Source organism: Phocoena phocoena, chromosome 18, assembly GCF_963924675.1.
Source record: "Phocoena phocoena chromosome 18, mPhoPho1.1, whole genome shotgun sequence".
In the NCBI taxonomy this organism is placed as follows: Eukaryota; Metazoa; Chordata; class Mammalia; order Artiodactyla; family Phocoenidae; genus Phocoena; species Phocoena phocoena.
Window position 1 is genome coordinate 7396264 of NC_089236.1, and position 16708 is coordinate 7412971.

Below are 16708 nucleotides of genomic sequence, written 5' to 3' on the forward strand. Positions count from 1 at the left end.
TGTTTCTATTTCGTTTATTTCTGCTCTGATCTTTATGATTTCTTTCCTTCTACTAACTTTGGGTTTTGTTTGTTCTTCTTTCTCTAGTTCCTTTAAGTGTAAGGTTCGATTGTTTATTGGAGATTTTTCTGTTTCTTGAGTTAGGCTTGTATTGCTATAAACTTCCCTCTTAGAACTGCTTTTGCTGCATCCCATAGGTTTTGGATCATAGTGTTTCATTGTAATTTGTCTCTAGGTATTTTCTGATTTCCTCTTTGATTTCTTCAGTGATCCCTTGGTTATTTAGTAATGTATTGTTTAGCCTCTATGTGTTTGTGTTTTTTACGATTTTTTCCCTGTAATTGATTTCTAATCTCATAGCGTTGTGGTCGGAAAAGATGCTTGATACAATTTCAGTTCTGTTAAATTTACTGAGGCTTGATTTGTGACCCAAGATGTGATCTGTCCTGGAGAATGTTCCGTGTGCACTTGAGAAGAAAGTGTAATCTGCTGCCTTTGGATGGAATATCCTATAAATATCAATTAAATCTATCTGGTCTACTGTGTCATTTAAAGCTTGTGTTTTCTTATTAATTTTCTGTCTGGATGATCTGTCCATTAGTGTGAGGTGTTAAAGGTCCCCACTATTATTATGTTACTGTCGATTTCCTCTTTTATAGCTGTTAGCAGTTGCCTTATGTGTTGAGGTGCTCCTATGTTGGGTGCATAAACATTTGTAATTGTTATATCTTCTTTTTGGATTGATCCCTTGATCATTATGTAGTGTCCTTCCTTGTCTCTTGTAACATTCTTTGTTTCAAAGTCTATTTTATCTGATAAAAGTATTGCTACTCCAGCTTTCTTTCGATTTCCATTTGCATGGAATAGCTTTTTCCATCCCCTCACATTCAGTCTATATGTGTCCCTCGGTCTGAAGTGGGTCTCTTGTAGACAGCATATATATGGGTCTTGTTTTTGTATCCATTCAGTAAGCCTGTGTCATTTGGTTGGAGCATTTAATCCATTCACATTTAAGGTAATTATCAATATGTATGTTCCTATTACCATTTTCTTAATTTTTGTGGGTTTGTTTTTGTAGGTCCTTTTCTTCTCTTGCCTTTCCTACTTAGAGACGTTCCTTTAGCATTTGTTGTAGAGTTGGTTTGGTGGTGCTGAATTCTCTTAGCTTTTGCTTGTCTGTAAAGCTTTTGATTTCTCTGTCGAATCTGAATGAGATCCTTGCTGGGTAGAGTAATCTTGGTTGTAGTTTCTTCCCTTTCTTCACTTTAAATATATCGTGCCACTTCCTTCTGGCTTGTAGAATTTCTGCTGAGAAATCAGCTGTTAACCTTATGGGAGTTCCCTTGTATGTTATTTGTCGTTTTTTCCCTTGTTGGTTTTGATAATTTTTTTGTGTCTTTAATTTTTGCGAATTTGATTACGATGTGTCTCGGCGTGTTTCTCCTTGGGTTTAACCTGCCTAGGACTCTCTGCGCTTCCTGGACTTGGGTGGCTATTTCCTTTACCATGTTAGGGAAGTTTTTGAGTATAATCTCTTCTTGGGTCCTTTTTCTCTCTCTCTCATCTCCTTCTGGGACCCTTATAATGCAAATGTTGTTGTGTTTAATGTTGTCCCAGAGGTCTCTTAGGCTGTCTTCATTTCTTTTCATTCTTTTTTCTTTATTCTGTTCCGCAGCAGTGAATTTCACCATTCTGTCTCCCAGGTCACTTATCCATTCTTCTGCCTCAGTTATTCTGTTATTGATTCCTTCCTAGTGTATTTTTCATTTCAGTTATTGTATTGTTCATCTCTGTTTGTTGGTTCTTTTTTCTTCTAGGTAGTTTGTTCTTTAATTCTTCTAGGTCTTTGCTAAACATTTCTTGCACCTTCTCAATCTTTGCCTCCATTCTTTTTCCAAGGTCCTGGATCATCTTCGCTATCATTATTCGAATTCTTTTTCTGGAAGTTTGCCTCTCTCCACTTCATTTAGTTGTTTTTCTGGGGTTTTGTCTTGTTCCATCATCTGGTACAAAGTCCTCTCCCTTTTCGTTTTGTCTGTCTTTCTGTGGCTTTCCTTTCACAGTCTGCAGAATTGTAGTTCTTCTCGCTTCTGCTGTCTGCCCTCTGGTGGATGAGGCTATCCTCCACTGATACTTTTCTAAAAAGCATTTTTATTTTTGAAATTATTCCTTGGCTTGAAAGGTGTGTAAAGTTTATACAGCGGGAAACAATAGCATAACTAGTTTTTAAAGTGAATCTGTGAGCCCCAGTTTCCTAGAAAGTGGTTGTCATAGAATCATGGATTCTTAGATTTGGGAAAGACTTTTGCTTGAAAGTGTTTTACAACATCCCTGTGAAGTGGTGATTCACTCTGCTTAAATTTCTCCTTTATCTTGTTTTCCTTGTATTTTAAATCCATATCTGAACCACTGTTAACAATTACTTTTCCCTTACACTGAGCTCCAGTTTCATAATTTCAACTTTACTAAATGTGATTCTACTCCATGGGTCTACACTCAAAACATTGTACAATTGACAGTGTTTATATTTTTGTTCCGTTACAGATTATTTACTTTAATGTAAAATAGTATTTTGTTCGCAGCTTTTATTTAAAAAGTAGCACTGTTCTCAGTTGGTGATGTATTCTTGGCAGTTGAAAGCAATAGGAATGTATGGGGTTCTTTTGTCCTTGTTAAGTAATGGCACAATGGATCTGTGTTTTATTTAAATGTTTTCTTGGTATAATGCTTACATATTTGTTTCAAGTTGTGTGTAGACTAAAAACTTAGGTTTTCAAGCTCTTGTCAATATATTTAAGTAATAGCTATCTCTATTACAAGTTTTGATAAATTTGTTTACAAATGAGTCTACTGTGAAGACTGGTCCTATTGCCAGTTTTTGCCCTCTCTCCACAAATTTGCTAGATCTTTAAATAAATTTAGGTATTTTGTTTTCACTTCAAGATTACAATTTCAGAATATGTTTAACATAAGATATATAGTTCTCAAAATATACTTAATATGCATACATCTTATAAAAATTGTCTATTAACTTTTTTTTTTCCAGGGTTCATTGAAAAATCCTTAGTGATATTGACATGTTTCAAGTGACATAAATTAGCCAATGACTCGGAATGATGGATTCCCCGAAGATTGGAAATGGTTTGCCAGTGATTGGACCAGGGACTGATATAGGGATATCTTCACTCCATATGGTGGGGTATTTGGGAAAAGTTAGTGAACTTATTTTTTGCCTCAGTGCAAAGTTGGTTTTTTTCTCTCCTATTTTTAAGACTTAAATTTGGTTTTAATTTTACCAGTTAATTTAAACAAAATTGTATCTTCCACGGAAATCTTACAGTAATGGCGAAAGATTGTTCTCTGTTTACCTCTCTATGTTTTATTGATATGTAAAAGTAGAAATAAAACATAGACCGTATAGTTTACTATTTGAAAATGTTGAACGTATTTTCAGTGACAGTTGACATTACTTTTTTTCTTGCAGATAAAACTGATGCTATTTTTAACACTTAATTTAATATTTAAAACTAGAATATATTCTTTTTGGAACAATAGCTGTATTAAAGCCTATATGCATTTATTTTATTTGCTGTCTTTAAGATATCTTGCCAGGACACTTCTAGGTAAAAAGTGTACATTTTTTTTCTGGTTACTTTTCCATTTAACTTTTTGTAATTTTATACAATCTAGGAATGTCTATATTTTAATTTACTTTTTTTCTCTTTTAGAATTATGATTCATCTAAAGTACCGTCAGATGGGTATTGCCCTGCTTGTAGGACGAAGGGAAAATTAAAAGCCTTAAAGACTTACCGAATTAGTTTTCAAGAATCTGTCTTTTTGTGTGAGGATCTGCAGGTAAAGTATTAATCTTAGATGGTATTGAAGTTTTTGCCTTTTGCTTTTCTCTTCAGTGTTTAAATTTGTACTCATTTTGTAGTTTTTAGATTGTATGTTTTTAATATGTAGTTAGTCTCTAGATCTGTCTGGTATATAATTTTAAATATTTTATTTTGCCACTTGATTTCCTGAGTTATTACATGAAGATGTTTGTTTTTATTGTCACTAGACTTATGAGAAGAGAGAATGTATTTCAAGATTTTTTTTTTTAAACCTTGTGGAGCTCCTTTTAGCTGTTGTTATTCTCATGTGTTGTTTATTAACTTTGGGACTTATTGAAAAGGTTATTAGTCTCTAAATATTATGTACTTAAGGCTCTAAATATCTTAGAATTATAGTAATTTGTACCCACTGGCACAACTTTTTACACAGGAGCTCATTAAATTCCATAATACTCTATATTTTACTGTCCTTGACAACTTATGAAACTGTCATATACATACTTAATTCTCAAAACTTTGCAAGGTAGGTATTCCCATGTTATGAATAAGAAAACAGATGCAGAGGGTTTAGGAATACAACATCTTCATAAAGCAGCAAAGCAGTGATTGGAATACAGTCTTCTAATGTCAGATATGTATTATTCCAGGTAAACTAGCAGTTCATCAGAATCACTTGGAAAGCTTTTAAAAAATTTCTGGGTCTCACCTAGATCCTTATTCAATAGAGTTGGCCCAGAATTCTATAGTTTTATAACTTTTATAAACTGTCTGATGATCAGCCAGTTTTGGAAAATACTAGACTATATTATACTGTTGGTGGTAGATACTTTTGTTGGGTAACACTTGAAGAAAATTTCAGGTATTCTTACAAATAGAGATAAATTATTTTTTTGCATTTATGCAATAAATATTTATTTGTGTGTCACCATGTTGGCACTGTTTCAGATGCTAGGATACAGTGAATAAAACAAAAATTTCTTGCTCTCAACAAGGCTATGTTCTAGATTGGGAAAGAAAATAAAAAAGGAAAGCATACTTTTTTGTGTGAGGTAATGAAAAGTGCTGTAGAGAAAAATAAAGCCACAGGGACTGGAGTATCAGAGAGTGGGTAATTTGCAATTTTACATAAAGTATAGGAGGAAACTTAATTGAGAAAGTGACGTTTGAGCAAAGATCTGAAAGAGATGAAAAGGAACAAGTCCTGTGGATACCTGAGGAGTGAGCCTTCCAGGTGGGGAGAGTAGCAGATACAAGGTCCTGAGAGAGCGGAGGCTGCCTGTCCATGTTTGTGCTACTGCAGGGAAACCAGCAGAGCTGGATCGGAGTGAGTGAAGCAGAATAAGGGAAGATAGGATGGATCCAGTAAAGCCTTGTAGGCCGTTTGCTGGCTTTTACTATGAAATAAAGAACCATGGTAGGGATTTTGACAGAGGAGTGACATGATCTGGTTTTCATGTGGAAAAAAATGTGATGGGCAAGATCTGAAGCAGGGAAATGGTTGGGAGGCAGTTGTAGTATTCCAGGGAGAGCAAGTAGTGGCCAGGTTGGTGAGGCATGGTTGGATTCTATATGTATTTTGATAGTTAAAAGGATATGCTGAAAGAGTGGGGTACATGGTAGGAAAGGGAGGAATCAAGGATGATCCCCAGATACTTGGCTTGAATAATTGGAAGAATGGAGCTGCCGGTTGCTGAACTGAGAAAGACTTTGGGAAGAGGAAGATCTGGGGGAAAGATGAGATCAGGAGCAATCAAGCTTGAGGCGTCTATCTAATAACTGGGTATATGGAGTAAACAGTTGGATCTATGTGTCTGGTGTTAGGTGGAGAGTCTAAGATTGGATATATACATTTGGGAGTCATCAGCAAACTTACATGAACTTACATGGTTCAGTAAGTAATTGAACCATGAGGCTGGGTGAGTTTGCCAAGAGTGTGGATAAAGAGCTGCAAAACTGAGCCCTGGAACACTCCAGCATTAAAAAGTTTGGGAGGTGAAGTGGAACCAGCAAAGAAGTGAGAGACATGGAGAGTGAGGTAGGCGTAATCTCAGGAAGCAAAGTATATTGTCCTGGATGTCAAGTGAAAAATATTTAATGAAGGAAGGAATGATTTACTGTCAATTCCAGTGAGAACTCAAGGTGGCTGAGGACTCAACTCACCATTGACTGGAGTGTCATGGGGGTCCTTGCAGGCCTTGAATTAGAGTGGTTTTGGTAAAGTAGTAGTGTTAAAGCCTGATTGGAGTGAGTGATGGAAAATGGGAGAGGAAGAATTGAGAAATATAGACGTGAGGTAGTACCTGGAGGGAAAAGTTTTACTTCTGTTTGTTTTTAAGTTGGGAAAAATAGCAGCATGTTTGTACACTGGTTATATCCAGTAGCGAGGGAAAAATAGGAGAAAGTGTCACAGAATTGCTGGAGGGATATCCCTGGAGCAAATGACGGGCTCTATTGCACAAGGGGAGGGCTTGACTTGAGGAGACTTGACAGCTCAGCTCATCTGTAACACCAGACTCTACAGAGTTTACTAATTAACTAGCTCAGAATAAAGTTGTAGAATTGTGAGCACTGGAAAGAGAGAAAAATAAAACTTACTGATTCTAGAAGAAAATTACTTTTTTCCCTCTTCTGAACAATACGTGATATTTCAGTAGAGTTCTTGAACCAAGGACTACCAGAATAGAGAAGTCTCTGTTCTCAGAACAGTGGTTTTAACTATTATGGTTAGATGTGTTTTTTGCATTTTTAGTTTTTGAAGCATTATTTTTTAAGCAATGAGGAAAAAAAATAACCAAGACTTTCAAGTATATACTTTGCAAATGTAAAAAAAGAACTTTAGGGTAATTATTGATCTAGTTTTTAGAAAATGTTCTAATCATCAGTAAGAGCCCAGTGTATTTTATGAAGTACATTGGTTTACACCAGGAGTCAGCAAACTCTTTGTATATTACCCACTGGCTAAGAGTGATTTTTGTTGTTGTTGTTTTTAATTAAGTAGGGGTGCTGGTGGGATGTGCACACCATGATTTTGACTCTGCTTGAGAATGGTAAAGGTTTTTTTTTAATTTTTTGCCTTTAAAAAAAAAAGTAAAAATTTTTTTAATTGTTAAAAAAACATAAAATTTACCATCTTAACCTTTTTTTTTTTTTTTTTTTGCGGTACGCGGGCCTCTCACTGTTGTGGCCTCTCCTGTTGTGGAGCACAGGCTCCGGATGCGCAGGCTCAGCGGCCATGGCTCACGGGCCCAGCCGCTCCACGGCATGTGGGATCTTCCCAGACCGGGGCATGAACCCGTGTCCCCTGCATTGGCAGGTGGACTCTCAACCACTGCGCCACCAGGGAAGCCATCTTAACCATTTTTAAGTGTACAGTTCAGGAGCGTTTGCTATATTTCACATTGTTATACAACATATCTCTAGAACCTTTTCATCTTACGAAACTGAAATTCTGTACCCGTTGAATAACAACTTCTCTTTGTAGCCCAGGCAACTACCATTCTACTTTGTCTCTATGAATTTGACTACTCTAGGTACCTCATATAAGTGGAATCATACAGTTTTTGTCTTTTGTGATTTTACTTAGCATAATGTCCTCAAGGTTTATCCATATTGTCGCATATGACAGGATTTCCCTTTTTAAGGCTGAATAATATTCTATTGTATGTATATACCACGTTTTCTTTATCCATTTGTTTGTCCATGAACATTTGGTTTGCTTCTACCTCTTGGCTATTGTGAATAATGCTGCAGTGAATATGGGTGTGCAAATATCTCTTTGAGGTTTTGTTTTCAATTTTTTTGGATGACTCTGAATACAAAATTACTGCTATTGATTTTTAAAGTGTTCTCTGTCTTCTGACATGTGGTAGGACTAAGGAAATAATCTCAGGGTATAAAGTTGAGGGTCAAGTTGTTAATTGATGGTGATCGCACAGCTAGTTGGTAACAGGAAAATCAAGAACTTGTCCTATTAAACTAAAGAATTTCGAAGTAAGTACAGTATCATGCATATAGTGTTCGCTTGTATAGAAAATGCTGTACTTTAAATGAGAGCATTTCAGTTAGTTGTTGCTGTGAAGTGAACCATCTCAAAACTTAGTCACTAAAGTAACTTAATGGCTTCACTTATGATTCTGTGGGTTGACAAGGCAGTTCTTACACTTCACATACTGTTGGCTGGGACAACTAAAATGTACACATGGCAGGCTGTGGATGCTAGCTGCCAGCTGGGAGCTCAACTCAGGTAGTCAGCCAGGATCTCACTTCTTTTCCGTGAGGTCTCTCGGTGAGGTTAATTGGGACCCTTACAGTGTGATGGCTGGGACTAAGAAAGATTGTGCAGAAAGAGGGCTCCAAGAGGGCAAGCCCAATAAGCCAGTGCTTATTGAAGCATGGGCATCCTGGTTGCTAATGTCCCATTAAAGCTAGTCACGTGGCCAAGCCTGAGGCTGTGTGGCAGGGGGCTGATGGTACAAGGGCATGAGTATCTGGAGGTATAGTTCTTTAGTTCACTAGAGGCCACCAAGGGAGCAATCTACCATACTTGTGTAGAAAGCATATTTTAAATGAGGGCACACGGTATGTAGATTTCTTGCATTCGTCTTATAAAATATTTTACTAGTTTTCACACTTAGGGAAAATTCATTGATTATTTTAGTGATTTGTTTACTCTTGATATTTGCCTGAAATTGTGTTCATGCATGGTGAAGTTATTAAAATTCAGCCAGTTTGATTCTTAGACCCAATATGGGTGTAAAATTGATATGCTGATGTGCTCTCAGATTAATACTCAGTTTCAAAACTGAGAAACGATACAGATTACTCTGTGCAACTTTTTTGGTTTGAAAATACTTTTCTCGTTTTTAATGCTATGCAGTGTACCTGTCTTAAAAAGAATAATACACTCATAAAATGTTGGAATTTTTAATTCACTCAACATTAGATTCTTTATTAAAGCAAAATTATGTACATTTTCCTTGCTAGCTTACTCTAGAGTAACTCAGATTACGCCCTTGATTGTTCAGATTAACTAGGAAAAATTACTCTTTGGGGACGAAATTTTTGATTAAATAGCTGTTTATCCCTGGTTCCTTCAAATTTAGATTGATAATATTGTATACCCTCTCAGGTCAAAGTAATGCTAAAATTTTATACATATTTTTCATGATGTAGAATCTGTGAAGTTAAAGCTTGAGCTTATTTGAATTTTTAGTTTTTGTTATTTTTTTCTTTCTAGTGCATCTATCCCTTGGGCTTTAAATCACTTAATAACTTAATTACTCCTGATTTGGAAGATTGTCACACTCCAAATAAGCCTCAAAAAAGAAAGATCGTGGAAACCAACTATAAAGAATCACCTCTTTTAGCAAATTCCAAAAAGACTAAAAATCATAATGGTATTGATGGTGAACAAGTTTTGAACAGTAAACATAATGAAGAAGAGTATGATGAAACCTCATCAGACTTACCTGGTTTACTACACGGTGGTCAACAGAATCCAATTAGGACAACTGATTGCTTGGAGCAGAATGAGATTTTGGAAGCTGATATTGTTGACATGGCTGCTGAAGAAGATTCTACTGTGGTTGATGTTTCTGGAACTGCAGGGACTGCCCCTCAAAATGAAGGATGCACATCTGAACTGGAAATGCCGTTGGAGAGCAAGCATACCTCATTTTGCCAGACTTCATGTGTCCAGTGGAAAAATGCATATGCTCTCTGTTGGTTAGACTGTATCCTGTCAGCATTGGTGCACTTGGAAGGGCTGAAAAACACTGTGACTGACCTATGCTCTAAAGAGGAGTCTGTGTTCGGTCAGTTGTTTACCAGGTATAATCAAGCCAATGAGTTTCTGCACACCAGTCAGTTGGATGGAGTTAAAGGTTAGTAATAACATTTTATTTCTCTTTAATTTTTAAAGAGGTTAATGTTGAACGTTGTAGCACGCAAAAAGATGCCATCAGTAGCTTTTGTTTTACGTAGAACCTCGGAGCAAGGAGCATAGGGACCGAGTCTGTCATGAAGCTTGAGTGAACACCAGTTGTGTTATCATGACTGCCCAAAAGGCAGTCTTTTTCAAAAACTAAGAGTAAAGAATAAAGAGGCTATGGCTGTATCTTAGCTGTCAGGGTAATGGTGGTCAACATAGAGTACATCAAAGTACAACTTTAAGTTTTTGAGTTGCCGTAAAGCAGAATAAAGAAGTAAATACAAACCATCCATAATCCCACAACTCCCCCAAAATCTCTTTTCACAGTGAGGGCTATATTTTTATTTTCTATAAAATAGGATACCCATGAACCCAAGATAAATTAAAATATTTCCAGTGACTTGCATCTACCTATGTGTTCCTCCACATCCCATCATCTACCTCCCCCAAAATTAATCATTATCCTGACATGTGTTAGATCAATATATCATTTCTTGTTTTTTAATAGCTTTTCCTACATATATATGGCTGAGCAATATATTGCCTAATTTAATGTTTTGAACTTTATAAAAAAAGACATACTGTACAGTATTTCTTCTGGGACTTTTTATTTTTTTTATAAAGATTTATCTATGCTGGTTGTACTGCTTGTATTTGTGTTTCATTGATTTTTGTTGCTATATGATATTTCCAGTTCGTAAGTATATCAGTCTGTAAGTACATATGTGTATTTATTCATCTGTCATTCGGTTGTTTTTTGCAATTGTAAATACTGCTGCTGTGACTATTCTTAGGCAAGTCTCCTGGGGCACAAGAGTTTTTCTTGGATATACCATAGGATAGACTCTGAGTTCAGATTTACTAGATAATGGCTAATGGTTTTCCAAAGTGGTTGTACCAGTCTACTCCCATTAGCAATGTAGAAGAGATTTTCCTAATCCATATTTCCGCCCTTGGTTTTTTTCACACATGGTGATTTTTGCAATCTGAATGATATATAAAATGGTTTGTGGTCTTGATTTGCTTTTCCCAGATTTTAAAGAGGTTGAACAGCTCTTTGTATGTAAATTGACCCTCTGTTCCCTGTGTGAAGCCTGTTTGTGTCTTATCCCTGTTTGTTGTATTGTCATGTTCTTATTGATTTGTGTGAGTTTTTGTATGTCCTTGTTGCTATATTTATTCAGACAGGTTACCGAATCTCCCACTTTGTATCTCATGTTTCTACTTTTTTAAAGATATCTTTTGATGACAGAAATTGTTAATCTTTCCTTTTATAGCTAGTAATGTCTGTGGTTTTAAAAAGAAATGTTTCCTTTCTCCAAGATCAGAAAGTCATTTACCTCTGTTTTCACTGAGAAGTCACAGAGCTTTGCTTTTTACGTTGAAATTCTTAGTTCAACTGGAGGTAATTGTGTCTGGTATGTGGTAACGTTTCATTTTTTTCCATTGCATAGCCAGTTTTTCTAGCTCCACCTTTTTCCTCAATTGATCTGCATTGCCCCCTTTGTCATATAACATTCTATGTATGTGTGCAGCTGTTCCTTAACTCTGCTTTGTTTTCTTGGTCACTTTATCTGTCCCTGCACCAATACCACACTTTTAATTATTAGGGCATCTTAGGTCTTGCTATCCTCATCTTTATTCAACTTGACTTTGATCATGCAATCTTTTATACAGATCTTATACATTGTTTCCCCATTGTTGACTATTTTTCTGTCTCTGTACCAATGCCATACTCTTTAATTATCATGGCTTTTGGGGTTTTGGTATCTGGTAGGTGGAGAATCCTAACCTTTATGCAGTTTGACTTCGGTTGTGCAACATTTTACTTTATTAGTATACTCTTATACATTGTTTCCCCATTGTTAACCATTCAGGCTACTTATCATTTTTTTTTTTGCTATTATGTGTAAATACTGTGGCAGATATCCCTGTATCCTTTGAATCCATTGCTGATTATACCCTAGAAGGGATGTTAAAATATTTATATAAAGGGTAGCCCCCACTCGCTGCAACTAGAGAAAGCCCACGGGCAGCAACAAAGACCCAACACAGCCAAAAGTAAATAAATAAAATAAATAAATTTATATTAAAAAAAAGAAGGGGATCCCCTTGGGGATCCTTTAAAAAAAAAGAGTCTTTCTAAATGGCTTTCTGAAGGGTTATACCGACATAATAATTCCATTTTCATATGTAGAAATAAACATCCCAGAACACTGTAATCACCTTTGCGTAGAAACGTTTAAAAAGTTGTAATTTTTTTAGATAAAAAATATTTTGTTTCAATTTGAGTTTCTTTGAGATTGAAGTTTTTTGCAATTTTTAAAATTCAGTTTCTCACAAGCATATTTGCTTCTGCCTTTTCTCTTTATTCCTGTTTTGTATAATTATAGAAACCCCAGTACTGAGTTGGTAACAGTTGTTTGTTGTAAAAGAACATACCTCATTCAAATTTTGACTTGAATATTAAATTAATATTAACTTTTAATTTTAATATTATATTAATTTTTTACAAGATAATTGTAGTTTTTACAATATAGTTGTAATTAACATTTGTTCAAGCTACATTACTTTGGATTATAAGTTTTCTCTTTTCTTCAGTGTGGTCAAATAAAAATTCTGGTTAATGCTTACTTCATATTACAGAAGACTCCGGATGTTTTCATAGTGAAACATATAAGCAGAGTGTGATCAGGCTGTATGAATTATTTATTCGTAAGAGATTTGAGTGAAAAGATCTATTTGTAGCTTAGAAGTAACTAGAGTCAGATGCATATGGCGGTTTTTATTCAAAATAATTTTCTTATTAATCTTAGGTAGTTTTCTGCCAGAGTAATTGCATCTTGAGGACTTTTACCCTAAAGAAATGATGAAAAACATGGACAGGTGTGTGCCCAAAGATGTTTAACATGATAGTATTTATAATAGTAAAAAAAGAAACAAATGTCCAGCAATAGGGAATGGCTAATAAAACTATGGTTCAGTCAGAGTATAACTACTAGCCTGCACATTTTTTAATGAAGCAGATTTGTGTAAAAAAAAAAAAGCAATGTAGAATTGTATGAAATGTGATGATGTCATTGAAGGCCCTTCAAAAGACATAGGAGGAGGAAAACATACCAAATGTTAGTTTGGGAAATAATCATGACTGTATTGAGACTCCTTATAAATTTGTCTGTTCCTGTGATCTAGTTAAGTTCAGTAAAAGTTAAACAGAGAGGATTAAATGGTTAGATTTTGTCTCTAGCATAAGTAATAATTTCATGAAAAGAGAGCTTCAGCTGTTTCAGAGATGGGCAGAATATCTGAAATGTGGCTCTTTAGCTAGGCCTGAAAGACTTGCACTGAAAGTTTACTCAGGCAGAATGATGTTGAGCCAGGCAGTCAGTACTAATGATATTGTGCTGTTAACACATACTGAGGGAATATATGGTGTACCACAGAGAGAGGAAGAAGAATTAAGGAATTTCGTAGCTTCCATTTTTGTCTCTGCAAAATTTGTTGACTCTGGTAAACTTTCATTTTGGTAATGTCTTAATTGTCTGTAGAAAGAAATAGGTTGATGAGAAATTGATAATGTTCTGTATTTTATTATCAGATGGAGATTGTAAAAAACTTCCTTCTGAAATATTTGCAAAGATAGAGACCTGTCTGAATGAAGTCAGAGATGATATTTTTATTAGGCTTCAGCCTCAGCTTAGGTGTACATTAGGTAAGTAATTTATGGAATTGAATTGTACTACTCATCTACCATAAAGACATACTTACATCAAAAGGAAATATAATACTGTTTTATTATTTGGGATGATCAGATTCTTGGAATCTGATCATTTAATCACTGGTTAAATCATTCGTGGATGGAGGTGTTCTATATAAATATGCAGGCATGTGTTCCACCCCTTCAGCGTGGATGCAGTTCTTAGGACCAGCTGAATACTCACGGGATACACCATCAGTTCCTTTCCCAGTACTGTCCCCCAGTAGACTACTCCAGCGTTTTCAGCCTTGACTGACTGTGTATTAAAAAACACCTAGGAAATTTATAAGTAAATAACTAGTGCTGGGAGCCCATTATATAAGAATCTCAAGATGGAGTTCAAGTATCAGTAATTTTTAGAAGCCTCCATGTGATTCTTATGGACGGATGGGGTTGAGAATCTCTGGTTACACCAACCATAATAATTCTATTTCCTCTGCTAGTGATTGGTTTAGGAATGGACATATGGTACAATTTTAGCCAATGGAATATGAGGAGATATATACTGATGACCTTTTGGGAAAGTTTTCTTACTTTTAAAAAGAGCATAAGAATGAGACCTGCTTTGTCCTCTATGAATTGTCTTTTGGCCTCTGGGAGCAGAGTGGAACAGGGGCGCTAGAGTCTCCAGGTCTTTATAAATTTTTTTTTGTATTGCAAAAAGGAGCTGGTAGTGATTGTTTTTTTTGAGGGGGTGCCTTTTGTTTTAGTTCTCTTTATCTTTTTTTTTTTTTTTTCCTGCTACACGGCTCGTGGGATCTTAGTTCCCTGACCAGGGATAGAACCCAGGGCCCCAGCAATGAAAGAGTTGAGTCCTAACCGCTGGACTGCCAGGGAATTACCATATTTCTCTTTATCCTTTTTTTTTTTTAAGTCTATTTTTAAAAAATTTTATTTATTTATTTTATTTTTGACTGTGTTGGGTCTTTGTTGCTGCATGTGGGCTTTCTCTAGTTGCAGCGAGCGGGGGCTACTCTTCATTGCCTTGCGCGGGCTTCTCATTGTGTGGCTTCACTTGCTGCGGAGCATGGGCTCTAGGTGCGCGGGCTTCAGTAGTTGTGGCACGTGGGCTCAGTAGTTGTGGTGCATGGGCTTCTCATTGCGGTGGCTTCTCTTGTTGCAGAGCACGGGCTCTAGGTGCACGGGCTTCAGTAGTTGTGGCTCGTGAGCTCAGTAGTTGTGGCGCACGGGCTGAGTTGCTCCGCGGCATGTGGGATCTTCCCGGACCAGGGCTCGAACCCTGCATTGGTAGGCGTATTCCCAACCAATGCACCACCAGGGAAGTCCCTCTCTTTATCCTTGTATTAACTCTTCAATTAATATTGTGTTGTAGTAGCTGAATATATGATACTCCTATTAGTATAATACTCCTGTTAAATCATGTACAATATCAATGCCTTCAAGTTTTTCTCTCAACAAGTAGCATTTATTTCATCAGACCCAGATAGTGTATCTGGAAGCAGTGTCTTTTTTGCATGGTTGTATCCCCTTATTTCTTTGTCCCACAGTTCTGTCCCCTAGTTTTACTATTTTGGTTTTCATGAACTCCTACATATTTAAGTTTACTCTGTTCTTGTAAACTGATTTTCCATATGCCAGATCTTTGGCATTGCCTCCTCTAGGACTAAAGGGCTATTCTAATTCATCATCAGGTGGGATCTCAGATGGGACGAATATTCTTTTTATCAAAGTATGATTTACATATAGTAAAATCCTTTTCAAATGTATACAGTTGTGTTACCATTTCCACAATCAAAATATAGAACAGTTCTATCACCATGAAAATGTTCCCCTGGCTCCTTTATGGTCAGCCCCTTTCCTTACCCCCAATCACTGATCTGTTGGGTGGATACTCATTTCAAAGGAGCCTTTTTCATAAGATTGCCAGAGTGTAGACTGAGGGGCTCCCGTGTTGCATTTTGCAGGTATCATTTCCCTCCTAGAGTGACCTGAGATGTTTTATTCAGGTTCCCTACTCCAGTTCCCAATTGAATTAAAGAGTGGTTTCTTCCCCAGTCTGAATCATCACTCTTCTTATCCCTGCTAATTGTACTTACAAGGTGGCGTCTTGCTCCATTGCTACCTTGGGTCTGGGATTTGTAAATTTTGTGCACTCATAGCAATTGGGCAAGCATACAGCTCTTCCAATACAGTAGAATCCTCTCATTTGTGTTTGTACTACTCAGCAGTGAGAGGTGCTACATTAGAGGCTAAGATCTTACTAATGAAATCTTTGTTTCAGGGAGCACTTTAGAGTCTTACAACATATGTGTCCTCATTCTGAATATTAACATGTATTTTAAAGTACTAAAGAAAGAGAAGTAGAATCTGTATTGACCCGGAATGTGTGTTAAATTTTTAAGATCAGCCAGCCACTTCCTCATTTTGATTATTGTTTTTAAAAAACGCATTGTAAACGGTCCTCTCTGCTCTCCCTCCCCCATAAACTGTCCTCTCTGCTCTCCCTCCCCACAGTTTAAGAAATATAACATTACAAATACAACTGAAGCCCTTTTTGTACTCTTCCCCAATTCTTCCTTACCTCCCCACAAAGGTAACTACTATCTTCAATTTGGTGTTTTCTTTCCCTCTAATGTGTATATTTCTTTCTTTTATTTAAAAAGGAAAAAGCTGTTATTGTTATGGTTTCTACTTATTTATGTAAGTGTAAAGAGTAATTTAGCCTTTGAGTGTAGCGTACCAGTGTAAGGATAGACAGACCACTAGAACAGAATAGAAAGTCCAGATCAGAACCCTCCCCGTTTGGTTACTTCATAACCATGATGGAGGTACTGATGCAGGTAGGTGGGGAAAGAAAAGGCCATCCAGGAAACGGTGCTTGGGACAGTAGTTTCCTGATACAGGGGGAAAATTAGATCCCTGCTTCACACCGTAATTAGAAAGAAACTTCAGCATATTTAAAAGCCTGAACATGAAAAGCAGAGTTGTAAAACTCTGGAAGAAAATACAGGTGAATATTTTACTGCTCAGTGGGGAAGAATTTCCTAAATAAGATACATAAAAGAAGAGATTGGTGACTGTGATTACATTAAAGTTTAAAACCTCTGGGCAAAGATAGAACAAAGAAATAATACGCAGGATATCTTACAAAGAACTCCTGTACATCAGTTAAAAAAAACAAAAAAGACAAAAACTGATAGAAAAATGGCCAGAAAACATT

At 36.3% G+C, this 16708-nt stretch overlaps 1 protein-coding gene across 1 annotated transcript in view; it reads left to right on the forward strand.

Annotated features, from left to right (window-relative positions):
• Positions 1-3113: 3113 nt before the first annotated feature.
• USPL1 (ubiquitin specific peptidase like 1) overlaps positions 3114-16708 on the forward strand; it is a 28842-nt gene continuing 15247 nt past the window's right edge. Inside the window, exons 1-4 of the mRNA XM_065896329.1 lie at positions 3114-3212; positions 3729-3857; positions 9078-9723; positions 13369-13482. Of these exons, the coding sequence (XP_065752401.1) occupies positions 3114-3212; positions 3729-3857; positions 9078-9723; positions 13369-13482 (988 nt within the window). The remainder of the gene's footprint in view (positions 3213-3728; positions 3858-9077; positions 9724-13368; positions 13483-16708) is intronic.